At 42.8% G+C, this 19,790-nt stretch overlaps 1 protein-coding gene across 6 annotated transcripts in view; it reads left to right on the top strand.

The window, feature by feature from the left end:
• The first annotated feature begins 2,446 nt into the window (after window positions 1-2,446).
• The window catches only part of Sorcs1 (sortilin related VPS10 domain containing receptor 1), a 510,611-nt gene continuing 493,267 nt past the window's right edge, over window positions 2,447-19,790 (top strand). For 3 of the 6 annotated variants that reach the window (XM_060390928.1, XM_021648752.2, XM_021648751.2), the window contains exon 1: window positions 2,447-3,246. In XM_060390928.1, the coding sequence (XP_060246911.1) occupies window positions 2,689-3,246 (558 nt within the window). In that variant the 5' untranslated portion in view covers window positions 2,447-2,688. The remainder of the gene's footprint in view (window positions 3,247-19,790) is intronic. The other 3 variants (XM_060390939.1, XM_060390945.1, XM_021648753.2) reach the window with 1 other exon arrangement.

Genomic DNA, 19,790 nt, shown 5'->3' with positions numbered 1-19,790 from the left:
CAGTGAAGTCTCAGGTGACTCACAATCAGTCACTTTAGTTCTTGGGAATTTTTTCTTTTGTTTTTACTACTTTTTAAAAAATCTAGACAAGATTTTGCTCTGTATTCCAGATTGCCCTGAAAGTAATTATGTAGCCCAGGCTTCAGACTAGGGCAATTCTCAGCTTCCTTACTCCTCGAATTGCAGAAATGAGCCCCACACCTGACTCTTGTGAGATCTTCTTAACACATGTGTGAAAAGATGCAAAGTCTACATTCTAGGAAGAAAAATCCACTACATCTGTAACATTTTTTTAAGGAAGATATTTGCTTTAAAACTAAAATTTTGGTGCAGCAATATCTAAGGCCAGGAAACTTTAACTAGCTAATCTCTGCTTCCACCACCACCACCCCTTTTTTTTCCAGTCCCATTTTCTGGGTGGGAAATTTGGGGGAGCTGATTCTTTACTCTCTATTTTTCCTTTCCTGGAGAAACCCCTACTTATTTAGCCAGATTGGAAAGGAGGTTAGCAGGGTATGGAAAGAAAGCATTAAGCAAATGATGCTGCTGCCTTGCTCAAAAATCTTTTCTTACAGGAGGAACAAGATTACCCCAGGGTTTGACACAGTGGACAGGAGGCCTGGGGAGCAGAGAGGACTCCTGATGCTTGCCTTTCTGTGGAGGCTACAGCCAGAATGTGTTCCTGTTTCATCAGGGTTTGTATTTGTATAGTGATGGCACTTTTCAAAGAATCTTTGTCTTTTAAATAGCAAAAGGACCCAGTACTTACTCAAATTTGATTTCTGATGCAATCAGTCCCTGTGCACTTACTCCTTTGCTGCTTTAGGCTTGATATTTAATTTGTTTGTTTATTTATTATTTATTTATTTTTAGCACAAAGTCTCACTCTGTAGCCTAGACACGTCTATAACTTTGTTGTGTCCTGTCCTAGCCTTGAGTCAATGGAACCATCATGATGTGACAACACTCTGGAAAGGATTATTATAAAAGTTGTTCCTCTGGAGCATCATCAGGAAGGTTTCATTAACTGAAGATTAATTATCACTGTGTATTGCTTTCAAGTGGGGCTCATCACAAAATTAGAATTTTATGAAGTAAGATGATGGTTCTAAGTATGAAACTGAACAAAAATCAAGTTGCAAACTGGAATTAGCACTATTTTATAACATCTGTTTATTCAATCCATAAATATTCCTTCAATAGTTTCATAATTCTCATTGCTTAAGTGGATGTTATCTGGTGAATAAAAACTGTAAAGAGATTCAGAAGCATTTCAAACCTTGGAAACAAGTATCAATTTGGAAAGTCTTGGCTTTTGAGAAACTTGATAGTTTTCAAAGCCCTCGCACCTACTGTAAACCATCATCTGAATTTCTGAACAATAGCAGGGGATCTCTGGTAGATTGATATTATAATCCCAGAATTACACAAGTTTAGGATCAGAACGGATTTTAAAGGTCATCTAATGCGGCCACTTAATTTAACTCGTGGGACGCTCAACAGCAAACACCATCAAGCATTTACTTCCTCAGGAGGATCTGAATGCACGTGTGAACAACCCTGAGCTAGATACCGGTGGCACCCGGTGCATTCAGAGCCTTTCCTGTATGTGTTCATATATATATATATAAATCACAACGTGTACCCACTAAATCAACCTACAGTTCCTATCATTCAGTGCACGGTTGCCAAACAGGTCATTTCAGAGTTTGAGCTTCCCCTCTTCAACGAGTTTGTGGTCTCGTGAGGACTCCAAGATGTATATAGCTACAAAATACCTGGGGATTCTTAGCAGTATAATTGTGTTATCAAGCGCGACTGCTTTCAAGGGTGCTTAAGGAGGCCAGAAAAGGAATTTAGGAGGATTCACAGGGGGAAAAAAATCTCCCCTACTATACATAGACTGAGGAGAACACACACACACACACACACACACACACAGAGAGAGAGAGAGAGAGAGAGAGAGAGAGAGAGAGAGAGAGAGAGAGAGAGAGAGAATTATATCTGTATCGCTCTCTGCTGCCTTCTGGGCTCTTCCGCTGGCAGGGGCACACAAGCTGTGCTCAGAGTAAGGACTAGATGCCAACTCACCCAGTTTAAGAAAGAGCAAGAGGGGAGAGAGCAAAAGCCCACACATCCTTATCTCCTAAACTGAAAAAGATCAGAAAAAAGTGGAGAGGAAAAAAAGGAGAAACTACCACAGAGAAGAAAAGACACCAGGCAGAGGAAACCCTTCACTGCGCCTGGAGCCTGGGGCTGGTCGCCCCCAGGGGGCCGGAGCCGCTCTCGGGGACACCGCGCACCTTGGGGAGGGTCGGCGGCGGCGCAGCCCTGTGCGCAGCGCAGCTCGGCGGCGGGACGCAGCGCCCGGAGCCCCGGCAGCGCCCGCCCTCCCTCCCTCCCGCGTCGCCAGCCGGCGCGCGGCGCCCGCTCCGCCCGTGACTTCAGTTCGGCTCCACCCCCGCGCGGCGGCGGCTCGCAGCTCGGTCCCAGCCCGCGCGCTCCGCACAAGCCCAGCCCGGGCGAGCGGCAGCCACCTGCCCGGCGCCGCCTCCGCGCGCCCCGCCGCGGCCCAACTTGGATGGAGTTGGGGTCCTGAGCGCGCGCCCTTCCGCCGTCAGCCCGGAGGCTCGCTCCGCTGCCTGCCTTCGGTCCAGGACCCTCTCTCCTCTCAGCTCCGCTCCAGCGATGGGAAAAGTTGGCGCCGGCGGCGGCTCCCCGGCCGGGCTGAGCGCGCTCCTAACGGGCGCGGGGCTGCTGGTGCTCTTAGCCCCCGGCGTCTGCAGCAGCCTCTCCTGCTGCCCTCCGCAGCACCGTAGCTCGACCCCACGCTGGACCCTCACCCCGAGAGGCTTTCCTCGCCCGGGAACACTGGGTCGGGCTCCTGCCACGCCCCCGCCCCTCCTCATGAGACCCCTGTTCGCAGTGGCCCCCGGAGACCGGGCGCTGTCTCTGGAGCGAGCAGGGGGCAGCAGGGTGTCAGTGGCGACCGCTGCACGCTCTGGCCGAAGGAGACGGAGTGGAGCGGATCCGGAGAAGACTGAACCCGGAGAGGGTGCGAGTCGGAGCCGCCGGGGCATGCTAAGGGATGGAGGGCAGCAGGGGCCTGGGACTGGCGCGCGGGACCCGGACAAAGCCACCCGTTTCCGGATGGAGGAGCTGAGACTGACCAGCACCACATTTGCGCTGTCGGGAGACTCCGCGCACAATCAAGCTATGGTCCACTGGTCTGGCCACAACAGCAGCGTGAGTAGAATGGAACGGAACTGTGGGCAAAGGGGTGAGAGAAGGAAAGGGTTACCATACATGCGAGAGCTGATGGAGAATTTGGGGAAACGAGGTTTCTTTCCTGGGAGATACTGCACACCGAAGTCCTCCCGGCTGGCCTCACTCAGGAGTTAATGGTGCCTACTAGGGAGCCCCCCACCCTTCACCATCACAGTGGTCCCCCCATCACACGGTTCAAACTGGAACTGAACAAGCAGATCGTTTTTTATTATTAATGTTTCTTCAGTGGAACTAGAGACTAGTTGCGCTGGAGTGTGGAACTAGAGACCAACTGTGGGGGTGGGGTGTGTTAAAGTATTTATAATGCGGGGCTGAAAGGGTTAAATTCTCAAGCCCACTGAAATTCCCCTCAGGGACTTTTCCTTACCTGAGAGACTTATGGGGTGCACGGAGAAGTCGTGTTCGTGGGCTTTTTATTTTTATACACAGCTCCTAGCCCCCTCTTCCACCCAGGAGAGGCAAACTGCAGTGCGATATAAGGTGCCCTTTGGTATTTGCATCTGTTTGGGACCAAACGGATGCAAGTTTCAGTGCAGAGGCTCCCCAGCATCTCCTGACAGCATTAGCAAGTGCGTCTTGAGAGCCAGGGCTTTTCTAGCCTATGAAAGGGCAGTTGTTCTCCGGCATGGTCCGCCTGGGGAAGATCAGATAGATAGATCCCAGGGACAACAACTCCCTGTTTTCCCACCGAATGACCTCCTCCAGAGAGGAGCTCAAATAAAGATTTGAGTTTCCCTTTCTGCAGACAGGGAATAGATTCCAGGCCCTGGGAGAAGATTGAAGGTGCACTCCACTGGTTCTATCAGAAGCTTCCGGTTTTCAGAGAAGCCTCTGTGTTTGAAATCTGCGGAAGCTTCCCAGTTTAACCCAGTCCTGGAAACTTCAATGCCCTGAAATAGTAAAGACCCAGCTTTGATGGCAGTAACTGAAGATGATTTAAAGGTGTGTAAAGTTCTCTAGGCTGCGGTGAAGCCGACAAGAAAAGTTAAAGGTTTATAAAACGGGGGGTGGGGGATGGGGCTGCATAGCGGGAGAATCAAATATTGGAGTTGTGAATGTGATACGCACATCCGATGCAGCCTGGGGCCTTTGCACATGTTTCCAGGGACCTCGCCAACAAGTGCCACCTCACTGAGCTGGGTTCATTGTTGGGTTTTTAATGAGAGTTGAGAAGGTTTTTGAAATATACGGCGTCATATGCTTGGCGGTCTAGACTATCCTCAACTGAGGGTAGCCCCTGGCTTCTCTCCAGTGCAGCCTTCACGACAGGCTGCTGCAGCTCGACGTGGTTCCCAGCATGGTTTCAATCAAGAGACTAGCGATGGAATCATTTCTACTCAAGTTCTGGACACTTTAACTATCACATCTTTTGTGTCATAGCTACTAAACTTGATCCTTTAATTTTAACTTCAGTCTTCCTATGCTGGCTGATTAGCTCAGGCTCCCTTTAGAGATTAACTCAAGGCTCTGGGGAGATCTTGAATACATCAAATGTGTGAGGTCTTGTTGTATTACTAAGGGGGGAAAAAGAAAGATAAAACTTTGGACTCAAAATATTTCTGGCTTTTAATGTAATTCAAGCTGTAAAATATCACTTACCCATTAGACCTTTACTTTAGTTCATCTCTTAAAAGATCTTGGAAAGAGAGTACATCTTTGGCAAATTCTAACCTTCATTTAAGAAATGGCGCCAAGCATTGCCAGCTTTTTCTAGATGGACTTGAGTCAAATGGGACTTACTAGAGTTAGGGCTTAGGACAGGAAGAGGAATCTAAGACAGTGTAGGAAACAATCAAGGTGATGAATGTTAAAGGTTTGAACACTGAAATTATGGTCAGCACAGAGGGGAGGTGTTGACACTCTGAAGGCTCATGCTCCAGTTCCCTGCTCCCCCACCCCCAAGGTCCTGCCTGAACATCTCACATAAATGACTTTTTTGTCATATTATATAGTATGTAGATGTGAAGAAAGAGAAAACAGGGCTTATCTAGGTCCATTAAGTGAAGCCAGTATGACTTATCAGGACCAGACCCCTAGGAGACAGAAAGATTAAAGTGTTTTGTAAAGAGGAAAGATGCATAAAGACATTTTGGACAACTTTGTGCAATGAAAGTAGAGGGATATCCAAATTCCAGATAGTCTCACTAGTGTTTCGCCACGGCATGTTGTTCATGTTGTGTGTGTGGAGTCATTTAATGTGGGGGAGACTTCTAATTAATTTTCAAGAGTTATATGTCAAGTTACTCACAAATAGGTCCTGTGACTGAAACCTTTTGCAACTATGATCATATTTCTCCAGAGCCAAAATTTTACTTGTTTAAACCGAGGGGCAATATTAGGAAATCCCCATGTTTTCATAGTTATGTATCTTCACTACTCCATGAATCTCCTTTCCAGTCCTCAGGGATACACATAACACACCTCTAAGCCTGGGTCCTGTTAGAAAAAATCCTGTGCTAAGAAGAGCTTTTGATTACAGTATGATAGTTATCGGCGTTGCCCATCCTTGTCGAGGAACTCTGGACTGGTCTCTTGCCTTCCTTTTCCTGCCCCTTTCCGCTGTTGAACTTGAGCACTTGCACAGAGACCTAACTGCTGTGCTTCATCCGTGGGTGGAATGTGCTTCCTCCAAACCGAAGTCTTCTCCCTTGATGGAAACCGTTGCTAGAGTTGGTGGAACACCTGGGGGGATCTTCTGGCAGGAAAGGTGCTGGGTATGAATCATTTGTCATGAGCTTGGTGTCATAAGCAAGAACATATTGTTCCTGTCCTACTCATTCCAGGCATGCTGCGCCCTGATCTAAATTTATGTGGTAATCCTTAGAGTGTTACAAAATGCATTTGTCTCTATATGTGTTCATGGTGCTGTGTGTTTATACTTTCATCCTAAGGGATTTGAAAGTGCTACACTCACTAATCTATAAAATCCCTTGTAGGTGGTAAGTAGGTGACAAGTGTTAATATCTCCCTTTCATATTTTTATACTGTAGTTAATTTGAATATTTCAGTTTATCACCCTGGCTCTTTCTCTCTGGCAGTTGTGTTAAATGATTTGTTAACAGAACTTTTTACTTTGATTTTTTTTTTTTTCTGTCATATGGTGTGCTCGCCAGAAAGTATAGTGGCCTGGTCAGCTTTTGCATATCACTTTGCCTTTAATGGTTTCTAGAGTTGACATTTCTATTAAATCATACTGAATATACTGAGCCCCACTGGGCGTGGCAGGTCTCTTACATTCACCATCCCACTTGGTCATTTTGAGTAGACTTCCTTACATAGATGAGGAAGCTGAGGCTCCAAAAGAGTAAAAGTTGCCAAGAGAAAATCATACGTGAATGACAGGGCAGGAGTGGAGCACCTGTAGTCACCTGTCCAGAACCCCTCAGAATGGCTGACATTTAGGTAGACAGAATCGTTTGGACTCTGTGTAAGTGATACTTGCATTTTGAGTTGAGATTATTTAGCTTTCTGCTTATCTGGGCAATAGATTCTTCCTTTTCCCTCTTATTTAATGACACATCAGACCTTTTAAAGAGATTCGGTGTCAGTAATTTGGAAAAATGTTTTGATAGTGTCCCCCTTCTCTCTTTTCTGACCTGACTCATTTTTATTTTTAAATGAAGTGAAAAAAGTTTTCTTAGCTTTCATTAGCAAGCCCACATACTTACTTCTCTGGTGGTTTCTTGATGCTTTTACTGATGCTGATGGGATGTGGTACCTCGAAGGCAGCAATATTAGAGGCAGGTGGATCTGAGTTCCCATCTCCTGCTTCCCAACTCATTGCCTTGAGAAAATACTTGAGATTTGGGGGGGCTTGGACTCCTCATCTGAGTCATGAGAGTGGTATACCTTCTGTAGATATTTTTTTCCTTGAAGATTTAATGTCAAGAATATTAAGTGCTTTGTGCGTGGCAAGTTCTTAGTAAGTGATGCTTCTTTGGGTGAAAAGAAACGGTTTGTGTTAGTGGTAATTAAGAATGACAAATTAGCGAGCTGGTGACACATATACAGTTGTTCCATGAAATTTCATGGCCTCAGTTTCATCTTCTACAATGATCTGAATAAGTTAGAACATCATCATATACTTTAAGGTGAACGTCATGCTTTGTTCACCTGTAGACCTCTGACACCCACCACATTTAACTACATTGTGGAGGGAGAGTCTGGGATCTAGACCTGCGGCAATGACCTATATCTCTCACCAGTGAAACAAAAACATTTCTGTTTTGCAGGGTTCTTTCCCCACACTCAGGTGTATATTGTTTGTGGGGTGTCACAGACCCTGAGATCTGCAGAGACAGATTATAGATTCATATATGCTTTACTGGATTTGTTTCATCACATCTTGGTATTAATAAATGTGCTATCATTTGTATTGAAGGACAAAAAAAAAGGTAAAATAGGAATGTAAAAAATCTCCTTAGAGAGCTCCACAAGGAGAGCAACAGAACCAAAAAATCTGGGCACATGGGCCTTTTCTGAGACTGATATTTCAACCAAGGACCATTCATAGATATAACCTAGAACCCCTGCTCAGATGTAGCCCATGGCAGCTCAGTCTCCAGGTGGGCTCCCTAGTTAGGGGAACAGGGACTGTCTCTGACATGAACTCAGTGGCTGGCTCTTTGATCACCTCCCCCTGAGGTGGAGGCAGCCTTACCAGGCCACAGAGGAGGACATGGCAGCCAGTCCTTATGAGACCGGATAAGCTAGGGTCAGATGGAAGGGGAGGAGGACCTCCCCTATCAGTGGACTTGGGGAGGGACATGGAAGGAGATAAGGTTTGGAGGGTGGGATTGGGAGGGAATGAAGGAGGGGGCTACAGCTGGGATACAAAGTGAATAAACTGTAATTAATATAAAAAATAAAAATTAATTAAGAAAGCTCCTTAGCTATCTGATGGATGTTTTCTAGAGTAGATCAACCCTGGGACGTACACCCACACTCTTTTAAGGCAGTTCCTTAGACATCTGTAGGCTGGGCTACAGAGGCAGGTAGAATAAACAAATTTGCTGATGAGAAGAATAACTGCTGATTGACATGTGTCAACATTATGATGAGATCCTTACATGAATTTTATTTACTTTTACTTCTACAAATACTTACTGAACTCCAAATACTTGTCATTCACTGGCCTGGGATATTTGTGAAGAGGAATACAAACGAAAAAAAGAGTTTTCAGTCTTGTGCCCAACCGTTTCTTACAGGAGAGGGCAGACCGCTCATGTGCTCGGAAGCCCAGTTGCATGCACTAGGGTGTTAGAGGGGGCTGAATATGTCCTGGAAGGAAAGTCTTCAAGCCTTATTGCAGGGGGGATGCTTCAGTGGCGCCTTCAGATACATGGAAAATTCAGTTGGAAATTAGAAAGTATAACAAAGGCATTTTGAGCGGAACAGATTGCCTAAATTAAGGGAGAGGAGAGACATGCCCATTACCACCCCTATAGGGGAAGTCTGCCTAACTTTATGAAAAACCTGTGTTGAAAGTTTAGATTTCAGCAGTAGTCTCAAAAGTATGATGGAAGAGTGTGCACATCAAAAGAGTTTGGGTGTGCTCCATGGCTACTACCTGAGAAGAAGAACTCCATGCTCACTGAAAGCCACAACTGCCTTTTTTGTACATTAAATATCAGCTGGAGTCATTATGTTTTCATGTTTATGTTGACATGTTTTTAAATACAAATTTTTCCCCACAAAATGATTTATCACTGTTTAGTTTTCAGTAAGATTCATCCTCAGTTGTGCCACCTGGAGAATAAATTAATATGCCCCTTCCCTGGCCAGCTTATGTGAGTCACTAAATGTATGTTAAAAGATTGTCTTGTCTAAACGTATATCTCCATTTCTGGCATGCAGTTAGTTCTGCATGGAGAGCGTGGATAGTTCATCTCCTTCTCCTGTTAGCAACACTGTACAAGCAAGCCTCTTGCTGTCTGAGGTCAGTGCTTGAAACGAGGTATGCTCAGGGTGAGGGGAGGCCAGGTCCCATGCAAGCTTGCTGGTTGTTCTTGGGGAGCTCAAACTCTGCTCAGACTGGATTGTTGGGCTAATCAAATAATGGATGGCAGAAAAAGGTGGGATCTTTGTACAACACTGATAATACAAAAGTAGCCTGTTCTAAATCTATGGAACAAAGAAGAGACGTGAATACTTGTATTTCTCCCTGCCATTCTACATGTGTCTAAAGATATTGTATCTGTTTCTGTGGCACTCCTGAATGTTGCTTTAACACTGTAGAGCAGTTACAGCCCATTTTCCTCTTTTCGTAAGTGCTTCTGTTCTTAGAGACTGGAGCATTACTTCCCTTACCGGAGTTTCATTCTTAGCACAGTTTTGTAAGGTGGGAGAAACTAATTCCATCCATCCACTTTTCTGAGATAAAGAAACCATGGCCTTGATGTAAAACAGGCCATTTTGTAGGCTAAGAAAGCCAGAAACACTTGGCTGCAGTGCAGTGGATTCTTGATATAGCCCTCCACTGCTTGCCAGGCATTGCCAGACAGGTGTGAAAACGTAGCTACAGCCTAGCCTCAGGGGTAGGCAAAGCCTGTGCACCTGTATCCATTGTGTTGAGAAGTGTGCCTGGTGGCCCTAGGGCTCCAAAATTCTAAGCTCTTCAACTTTAGCTGAGCTCAGCTGTTCAGATTATTTGCTTTCAGCTTCTGTGCATGCCATGCTCCTTGTATGCTTTAAACCTTGAAACAGTAGTCTTAAAGAGAAATGAAGGGATATTCTGGCAGTAACTATGTGAATAGCTTGACAGTAAGCTATGTGAATTCTGCACCCCATTGTTTGTGTGCTGCAGAGAAGGCATTGCACAGGGCTAGGGTCAAGAACGGGAGGAGTAGATTCCTACTAGCACTTCTCTCTTTAACCACAGTGAGTTCTAATTAAAGTAACACTAAAGGTGGCCTCAGTTAAGGGAACTTAGAGTGTCACATTTTGGAGTATCAAAAGTCAGTGTAAAGGAGGGAGGGTTGATGCTGATGGTGATTAGCTAATGCTAATTCAAGAGCAAGTGCTCAAGAATTAAACTGAGTCACTACTTATTACTTTCATTTTTGCACTTCTCATTTCCAGTGGAGAAGAATCAAGGTGAATTTGCCGAATATTGGGGCAATGGTCTGTATCTAGTGAAGACAAATTGGTGTGTAGCCCCCAAGGCCTCTCTTAATAACGCAAATAGCCATCAAGTCAGTGAGCAGCTGCTCACTGAGGACATGTTCTGGACCACTGCTGAGCTATTGCATGCAATCACGGCGCCTTTAAAAACTAGTTGCCGCCATTTCTACTCAAAATCTGTGACTGCCTCAGCCTAAAGACGTTGATCAAGGTTACCCAGCTGAGAAATACTCAGGATTGTCTTTTTCCATCTTTAGTTTCAAAACCTTTACTGCTTTTCTGCTGTCACTTATGTGTGTACATGTCTGTATGTGTGTATACATGCACATTATAAGGCATATGTATATTTGGTGGCACCTGCTTACCATCTTTGGCCTTACTCCATACCCAGGCCGCTGACGTGATGCTTTGCTGAGGAGTAGGTTGCTTCAGGGTACAGCTTGATGAAAGCCATAACCTCTGCAGAAACCCATGCTTTCCTGCCTGGGCTCATCCATGCCTCATCATATTATTGAGAGAGGATGTGTGAGGTGTGTTTTTGCTTATTCCCTGCTGGCTAATGACCCTAGAGTGACAGCATGGACAGTTGTATCTCTCTTTAAAGAACTGCTAATAAGAATCATATCAGACAACCAGCTAGTCATGCTGTGCCCTGGAGCAAATGGATTGATGCCTCTAGTCAGCACTCTTTAATAGGGTAACCTGGGCAATGGAGGCCCCAAACCCTGCACCATCTGCTTTTCTCTAGAGTCTGTATGTGAGTGGGTGAATGGGGTGGAGGGGTTCAGGGGGAAGTCATGACAGACTTCCATGTCAGACATGGAAAGCCTGTCTTCCCTCAGCAATTCCACCACAGACTCTCCATGAGCTTCTTTAAAGGGCCTTAAAATGCTATTTCAGACATGCCTCCTTCTGACACTAGTTTAGAAACTTCCCTGCAGTGTGCTTGCTCTGGCTTGCCTTGTGCTGAAGTGAAGGAGAGATTCTAACTGGGTGGGCACATACTCAGATAAGGTGCCTCCCACCAGGATTTCCCAATGGACTGTCCCATGGGACTCACTCTTAAATTCCCAGGTGAGAAGTAGATGTTGAAGTATTTGCATTCTGGAAAAAAGTCTCTTGGCAATTGCTGAGATCATCCAATTTGAACATTGTTCATTTTAGAAACACAAGAGTTTTAAATCCATGAAACTTTTCTGTCTGTACAATTGTAATTATTGTTAACATGCTGTTTTGTAGTCGGTGAGGCATCTTTCTCAGCTTCTTTACCTCTTTCCATGCAATATCTGATTTCCTAAGTGGTTCCCATTTTATTTGCTATTACCTAGTGGCAAACTAAGAACAGTGGTTCTCAACCTGTGGGTTGTGACACCTGTGTTAATATCCTGTGCTCAGACTTTTATATTACAATTCTACAATTCATAACAGCAGCAAAATTTCAGTTATGTAGTAGCAATGAAATAACTTTATACTTGAGGTCAGCACAACATGAGGATTAAAGAGTCACAGCGTTAGGAGGCTTGAGAGCCACTGCTGTAGAATGAACAGTCTATGACCTTACACAAGTATGTCACAGATTATTAAAACTGTGAAAAAACTGGTTTCATAGGCACATAGTTTGAATTATGAAATCTCTCACAAAAGAGCAGAAAAGAGAGAAACAGATTATGAAATAGCACAATGTGAGGCCCATGAAGGCATTTGGTACTGTGTTGTTTCCACAAATATTCGAGTTCTGTAAGTGTGCTTGGATGTAGTAAGGTCTCGAAACCCTTTCGATCACTGTATATACGATATAATTACGTTTTCATTTTAAAAACTAGTTATGACTCAAAGGTTTTACCTGTGGTTATGATGACCACTGGAATTATATGTGATTTTATGGGGTCTGCTTTTTGATGTTCCTCAACAAACATGAATTGCTTGAGTTATTTTTAGAAGTTACTTTAAAAGGGAAAAATAAAAACAAAAGGGGGCAAATGTGCTTGTGAACTTGGCCTCATTAGAACTGGCTTCAGGCACTGAGCTGGACGAAGCACTCACGTGGCGCTGCCTGCCTGTGCTGTAATCGGTGCCGTTGGGAGACAGTTCAGTGCCCGTGTTCCTTCAACAAGATCATTCCTTGTCTCTTTCCTGGTGTCACAGCAGTCTTTATTTCCAGGCCCCTTTTCTGCCATATCTTTTCTGATTCAAAGCAAAATAATCCAGACGTAGTTGTGTCACCTGACTATACTTAACAGAAATTTGGATAATAGCCAACTTCCCAATACATCACGGCATAGTTTAGGTGACATCCCAGTGTCTATATGATCTTAGTCTCTACAGTTACAGCATAGATAGGCACATATCCACATTCATAATGAGTGTGTGAAACCTTGTTTTCATGTGTGCATGCATGTGTGTGTATGTGAGATTCACAGCAGCATAATACCACTCGATATTAAAGGCTCTGTTGTTAGATGTGAAATGGGTAGACTTGCATGTCAGTGGAATAGATGTTTAGAGATGGCTGGTCAGAACTCAGTATGGTGGTCTCCAGAAAAAAAAGGAGAGAGGAAACCGAAAGAAGGAGAAGCGGTAATGAACCTGAAATATGGAGAATGAAGGTACACATGAACACACACACAGGTAGAGAGAGAAACAGACAGAGAGGAAGCAGATCACCAGTATTTTCGCTCCCCTGTTTTATGTTTCATTGTCAAATAGCTAAAACGAACTCAAAGGATGTGCATTCACTAAGAATCAGACAAAAATCACATATAATCATGATGTTCATCAGAGCATTAGGTAAACATTAGTACTCAGAAATAAAAATGTTTTAAATGAGAGAGAGAGAACAGAGAAAACTGAAGAGAGCAGGTAAAAAGGAGGCATATAGACTGATAAAATAGGCAGATTGGAAAAGAGAAGGAAAAAGGAAATTTGATAAAAGGCACAAAAGGGCCGTAGTTTAGGAAAGGCATTTTGAGAGATGGAGTTGTAATAGGCAGATGTGGGAGAGCTTCTCGGGCCTCTTGTTTGACAGTGGTAGCACCCAGCCATGGGAATAGCTAATCCAGGGCTGCCAGCCCAGCACGTGCTGTGGCTCTGAGAGCAACCTGTGCTTAGTCTCTGATGGAAACGCTATGCGTAGCATTTATGCACTGTTAAGAATCTCTCAAGAGCGATTTGTTGGGAGAAGAGGGCCTGATTGGTGTGTGTGGAGACAACATTTTAACTTTTCTGATGTAACTAGCCTGTGTTACTTTGGATCATTAACGTAGATATGCATTTTATAATAGTAAAAGCAGTAAAGCACCTTTAAGTGGCTGTTATGTCAGTGCTAGAAATACAAATACCTGATCTTTGGCCTGAAAGGTACACATCCTGGTAGAAACAGATAGATGTGTAAACGGATAAATTACAATTTAGTATGACAAGTGCATAATAACTTAACAGAGTTTTATATAAAGTGTTTGGAGGAGAGAGACCATGGGGGCAATGATTTTGCCTGAGAATGGCATAAACGGAAGTGATACTTATCTAGGGCTTCAGTCAACGTTGGAAAAACTGCAGAGAGAATATATCTAGATGGGGAGAAGAGACATTTGAGTTCACTCTTAACCCCTATATCTTGGATCTACGGTTCACCATAGGTTGTTAGCAGTCAACAGGCTGTCATTGGCGTGACACCTTCTTTATTATTTATCAATTTAGTGTCTAAAATACTTGGGACAAACGTTAGTAGAGCTTAAAACAGAACAGATTCGATTCCCTGCTTAGTAATTTCTCCATCAGATTAGTGACCACAAGCCACACAAAATAATTTGATTTTCCAAAATAAATAAACTCAAGAAATTTTGCCCTGACTTTTTATACACACATACATGTACTCATGCCCACACCTGCGCGTGCACACACACACACACACACACACACACACACACACACACGTCTTCAGAATACAATTTGATTGGCTGAGCAGCGGTGGTAATTCTTGCTGGTTATTCTGTGTTTCTCGTTTTGTGTAGTTTAGAGTGAGGGTCTATGTCATCCTAAATGCTTACCCAATCCAGGTGGAGGATGAGTTAGAGCCAGTGTCTCCATGCTTCCTCGCCACCAACCTGCAAGTACAGTGGGATTTTAAAGACTGAGAGAGCGCCCCAGGGAATTCTTCACCAGTGTCATCCATTCTTAGGTGGTTATTCCTTCTAAACAGGGGAGTGCCTAAATAAACTAAATCCACAGAAAAGTCCCAGAAAACAAATGTAGCTTTTTTTCCCTTGTTGTTGATCTACACCCTGGATAAACATGGAGCATCAGGAGGGAGCTGATGAGGAGCGTGCAGCTGGTGGCAGAGGGGATGTCTGCAGGGTGAGAGTGGCTCACCGGCCTCAAGAAGCGGATGCCCATGCGTCTATGCACATTACTCTCACACTAGCTGCTACCTGGGAGGATGTAGCCGAGTTCACATCTGGATCTGGGGTGACTTGGAAAATTTTGCCGAATACACTTTTTGCTTATGTATTACAAGGTTGAATGTTAGGATTTTATCATTTTAAAACAGAAATGACTTGGGCAAAAGTTTTCCAAAGGATGTGAAATATGCCCTAAATTAGGAGTGAGTTCCCTTTCCTTTAACTTAAGCTCTGGCTTAATTTCATATATGAGACTCTTTTTCATATTTCATTTAAGCTGTACTAAAATCTTAGTGAAAGAAAGGAGAAAATTATATTTGACTTAAAAACTCACTAGGTTTAGACACTCCCTAGAATCTTTATTCAGCTTAATTTGGGTCTGTAAAGAATATATAGGAGGCAGAGATGATGGCTTAGTGAGTAAGGAGTCTTGCTGCCAAGTCTGATGACCCAAGTTTGTTTTCCAGGACTACATGCCTGAAGGAGAGCAACACATTTCCCAAGTTTTCTCTGACACACATGCACAGGTACACAGGCATGCAAACACATATACAGAAGCACACACATTTGCATGCTAAATATATTTTAACAAATGTGTAGGAAACAATATTTGTTGCTGGAGGAATTTTAGGGCAAACTCTCTCATCTTCTCTTTTTCTGTAACTTACAAGTTACGAACGGTTTCTACATTTTCAAGCGACTGGCAAAATTAAAAGAGGAGTGTTTTGTGATATATGACTGTTACTTGACACATTGAAACATAAGACATTCAGTCACCTCACTTCTGTGCAGTACCGGGCAACAACCACATAATTGTGATGGTAACTGTAACTCCATCCATCCCAAAATGTTTATTCTGACCTACTACAGAGAAAAGTTTGCCAACTATTCATTTGCAGGCATGGGTAGACCATAAATGGTCAAAAACAACTAAGAGCCTGCTGTCAGCTCTATGCCACATTTTGAGAGTGGTCCTTTGATCTTGCTTTGCTTTCCAAAAAGGCTTGCATGCTACCATCCATTACAGATTTTCATTCACAAGTGAACCATCCATTCTCTGTCCAGTCTGTCTGCTCAGCATCTTCCTCTGCCTGGAAACTTTGCCTGTTAAATCCTTTTTCATTTGGAAATCATCTCCTGGGTGACAATTTCTTCAACACTCCAGAAAGAAGAAATGCATGACTATTATGAACTAAAGGTCTGATAGTATGTGCTGGGTCCAAGCAAGGCACAGCTCTGGTTTATGAGAGATCCCAGAGATCAAGGTTCTACCTCCTTCATTTTATATGCTTCTGTGTGGCATACAGGCAAGTCCTACTAAGTACATATTTATATATGGCATAGGATTGATTTATTTAGCGTTTATTGCCTAGAATACAAACCGTCAGCCTTGATATGACCTGTCGAATCGAGAAGTGTAAGGCACCATGCTTCTCTAATTGAAATGGAGGAAAAGCAGCCCAAAATGAAATGAAATGAAATGAAATAGGGAAAGGGAAGAAGAAAGGGAGTGAGAGAAGCTAAGATCTGAACCAGATCAAACTACATCGGATGCTGCAGCTTCGTGTAGCAAGAGGAGGTGGGATGCATTCCAGCTGCCAGGACAAGCTCATGACTGGTAGGGGCTAGCGTTGCCTCAGGCTTGAGGGAGAAAATAACTGCATGTCCTCACTTAAGGAGCTAAACTGAGAACCAGCGCCTTGCTACAAAGTCTCAACCAGGAAAGAGTATTTGAGAAATGATGAGGACATAATGCACTGGATGAGCGAGAAAATTGAATTTGTGATCATGCAGTGACAATATGGGTCAAACTTGCAGTTTCTTTCTGGCATATGTCCCTGAAGAATGAATTTCTGTGAGTTTTCTGTGTGATTTTGGGCATGACAGAATTTCAAGTAAATGTGTGGAATGACTGTCTTTTTGAGAACATAGCAATTATATGTAACAACAATTATTTACTGCCTGTAAACAGTGCCAGGCACTGTTAAATTGATTTGCCTAACATTACCAACATGAAATAGATAATACTATTCTCTATAAATGACTTCTATGAAATGTACTATTGTTAGTACAATAGGAAGTAGGCATGGTCATTATTCTTTATAGAAATTAAGTATTTGACCTACAGTAAGAAATTAAGTAGCTCACCCAAGGTTACATGGATAGCAGAAGTTAGAACTTAAGAGTTAGGAAGCTGAGATCAAACTGCAGACAGTTAGGGGTCTCCAAGCCTGTTTGTAAATCACTGTATTCTACTATGTTTCAGTGTTATGGCATTATCTTCAAATTGCCTCAAGGTTTTTCTTCATTTAACAATTATTAATGGACTGTTTAATATATGCCAGGCATAGGCAGAAACTGAGAATTTATTAAGGAAATGAAAAACAATAGTCGCCCACTTCCTGACTCTCTTTGCCCTCAGAGCACTGTGGCCCTTCCACTGACTAACTGAGGGGTTTGCAAGCTTGTAAAATAAGCCTCCTTTTGCAATGTAAGACTTCAGGAACCAAAAGAATATTTGCTCTTTAGGAAACACTTGAAAAAATTAGAAAAAAAAATAACTTTTGTTTTGTTTTGTTTTAGAGTGTGATGATAACCTTTAAGCAATGTGTACAGTGCTAGATAGTGGGGTTAAAGTAGTATAAAATGCACTCATGGAAACAAACCTACATTTAAAGAAATAAATGCTTTAGTTTCTGATTATAATTGGGAATGCAGATGTATGGGGGACATACTTACCTACCTACCTACATTCATACATTCATATATATATATATATATATGTGTGTGTGTGTGTGTGTGTGTGCATCTCTGCTTTGCCTACATGTTGGTATCATCAGCTATACACATAACCATTGCATTTAGTGTTTCTATTTTGTGTTAGTATCTGAAGGAATTTCTACTTTCATGTAAAAATGAGAATGCTTGCCCACTGAATGACTAAGCAAACATTTTATATGTTCATCTAAAAAGAATAAAATTATTTAATATCTAGCAGTGTATCAGCACCAAATTAAAAAAAAAAACAACTAAACTTTTAGTTACCTGGAGTAAAATTAGGATCTTCATTTCTCGCAACATCTTCACTTTACCCTTAGAAAATGCTCACTTCTAAGCAGAGTTTGTTTTGTGTTGTCCAAGCTAAAGACTGTTTAGCTTAGAATGCATGTGTTTAATCTGCTATATTTCACCCTGAGACCTAAGCTGCCTTAACGTAATCAGAGCAAGCTGGAAAAAACTTGACCTTGGTTCATTATTTAAACTGCCCTGCAGCCAATTTGTTTGTATTTTTAATGGACTTTTTTTTGTATTTTTAGGTCTCCTTAAAATGTATTTATGGTAGATCGTTTGAAAAATTGTGGGCAAATAATTAAGACCTATTCTTTTTCTTCATTAAAACACTTCATGCCTGGAGGTAAATTTTTCTGCACAGTGATTTAGTATAGGATGTAGTTTCTTAAAATGAAGTAGTTGGCCCAATATCAAGACATAAAAACTGTTTAAAAATGGTTTTGTGTCTTCTAGACAAGACTATTTCTGTGATCTGCCATTTTGGGATGACGTGAAATATTTCCTTCCCAGAAGTTTCTGCACTCTGGCCCTTCTCCACACACTTCATTTTCTTCTTTTGATGATCTATTCAATATCAGTTACTTTTCCCAGCATTCCTGGCAGTTCACCTAACTAGTACCATCAAGAAAAGTCTAATACGTCTGCTGAGACTTGAATAACACACAATTTGTTCTACTATTATTATTCCATCGGACCTGCCACTTACATTGATTAGTGTTTATCACGCTGGTAGATATAAGCAGAAAAATCTGAGTGCTTTCACATCTCCTTCATGCATAGGAAGATGGACATGACTGAAGCTTTGCTAAAGATGGAGACAGATTAAGTAGGACCACACATCCTGATGACTTAGCTCTCTAAAGGCAGCAAAGCTTCAATCATGTCCATCTTCCTATGCATTGTTCTCGCTTTCTTTTTGAAAAGATGGTGTGGAATTTGTCACTCACATATCCTTAAAGCACTGCACGAAGAGCAGACAATGGAATGAGACATGTTTCTCTGTCCCCGTGGTCATCCTGTTATTTCTAAAGAATTGTAACCACTCTTGTGCAGAAGAAAAGTCCTAGAGGAATGCCAGGGAATTCACCAGGTGGAGCTGTTCCCTATTAACAGTGCTGAAGCAGCTCTCCATCTGGGACTCAGCTGCTCGCTGTGGAGCACAGGCTAAGACAAGGCCAAGTGCTATTGCTTGTTTGTGTGGTCTTTGGGTGCAAGGTACTGCTCTGGCTCTAAACCCAGGTATGTTTTTATGAGTGTGCCGTATGTGTCTGAGAAGGAGAGATGTGTGCCTATCTCTGTGGTGCCATCAGCATCACCTCTCATGTCAGCACAACCTTAATGATGTTTTAAATGATGTTTACTAAGCCTTCACTTCTTTCTAGTAATAGTACTGCCTTCAAGCTCCTAATTTTTGTTGGGAGTAGGGCTATTCCTCTTCTCAACTGGCTCACAGATTAGCGGGCACCAAACAGCTGAAATATAATTTGTAAAGTTCAATACACATTGGCTTACAGATGAAGACTGTCTAGCCAGAGGAGTGATATTAGCAAAGATTTGCAAGAAGCAGTTGTGCATGAAGTTCCTGATAAATCAATCAAAGAAAGAATTTTTCAGATGAACAATTGAAGTGGTAGGAATGTCATGTGTGAGAGTCTAGAGCATTGCAGGTAATGCAGCTCATGCAAGGAAGTATATAAGAAGGTGACCATGAAAAGGGAAAGATGGCTTGAGAGAAATGGGCTTCTATCATGAAGGGCCTTGCAGTACAGACTGAAAAGTTTGGTCTTCACTATTCAGGTGTGAAGACTGACATGATCAGCATGACAACAATGACGTAGATGGAGGGAGGGTTATTGCTGAAAGAAACAAGTTAGAGAGCTGTTTGTAAAGCCTATCACCTATTGAGCCCAT

Source organism: Meriones unguiculatus, chromosome 1 (genome assembly GCF_030254825.1).
Source record: "Meriones unguiculatus strain TT.TT164.6M chromosome 1, Bangor_MerUng_6.1, whole genome shotgun sequence".
Classification (NCBI taxonomy): Eukaryota; Metazoa; Chordata; class Mammalia; order Rodentia; family Muridae; genus Meriones; species Meriones unguiculatus.
The sequence above is the reverse complement of the archived record's forward strand: the minus strand, read 5'-3'. Positions and strand labels throughout refer to the sequence as shown.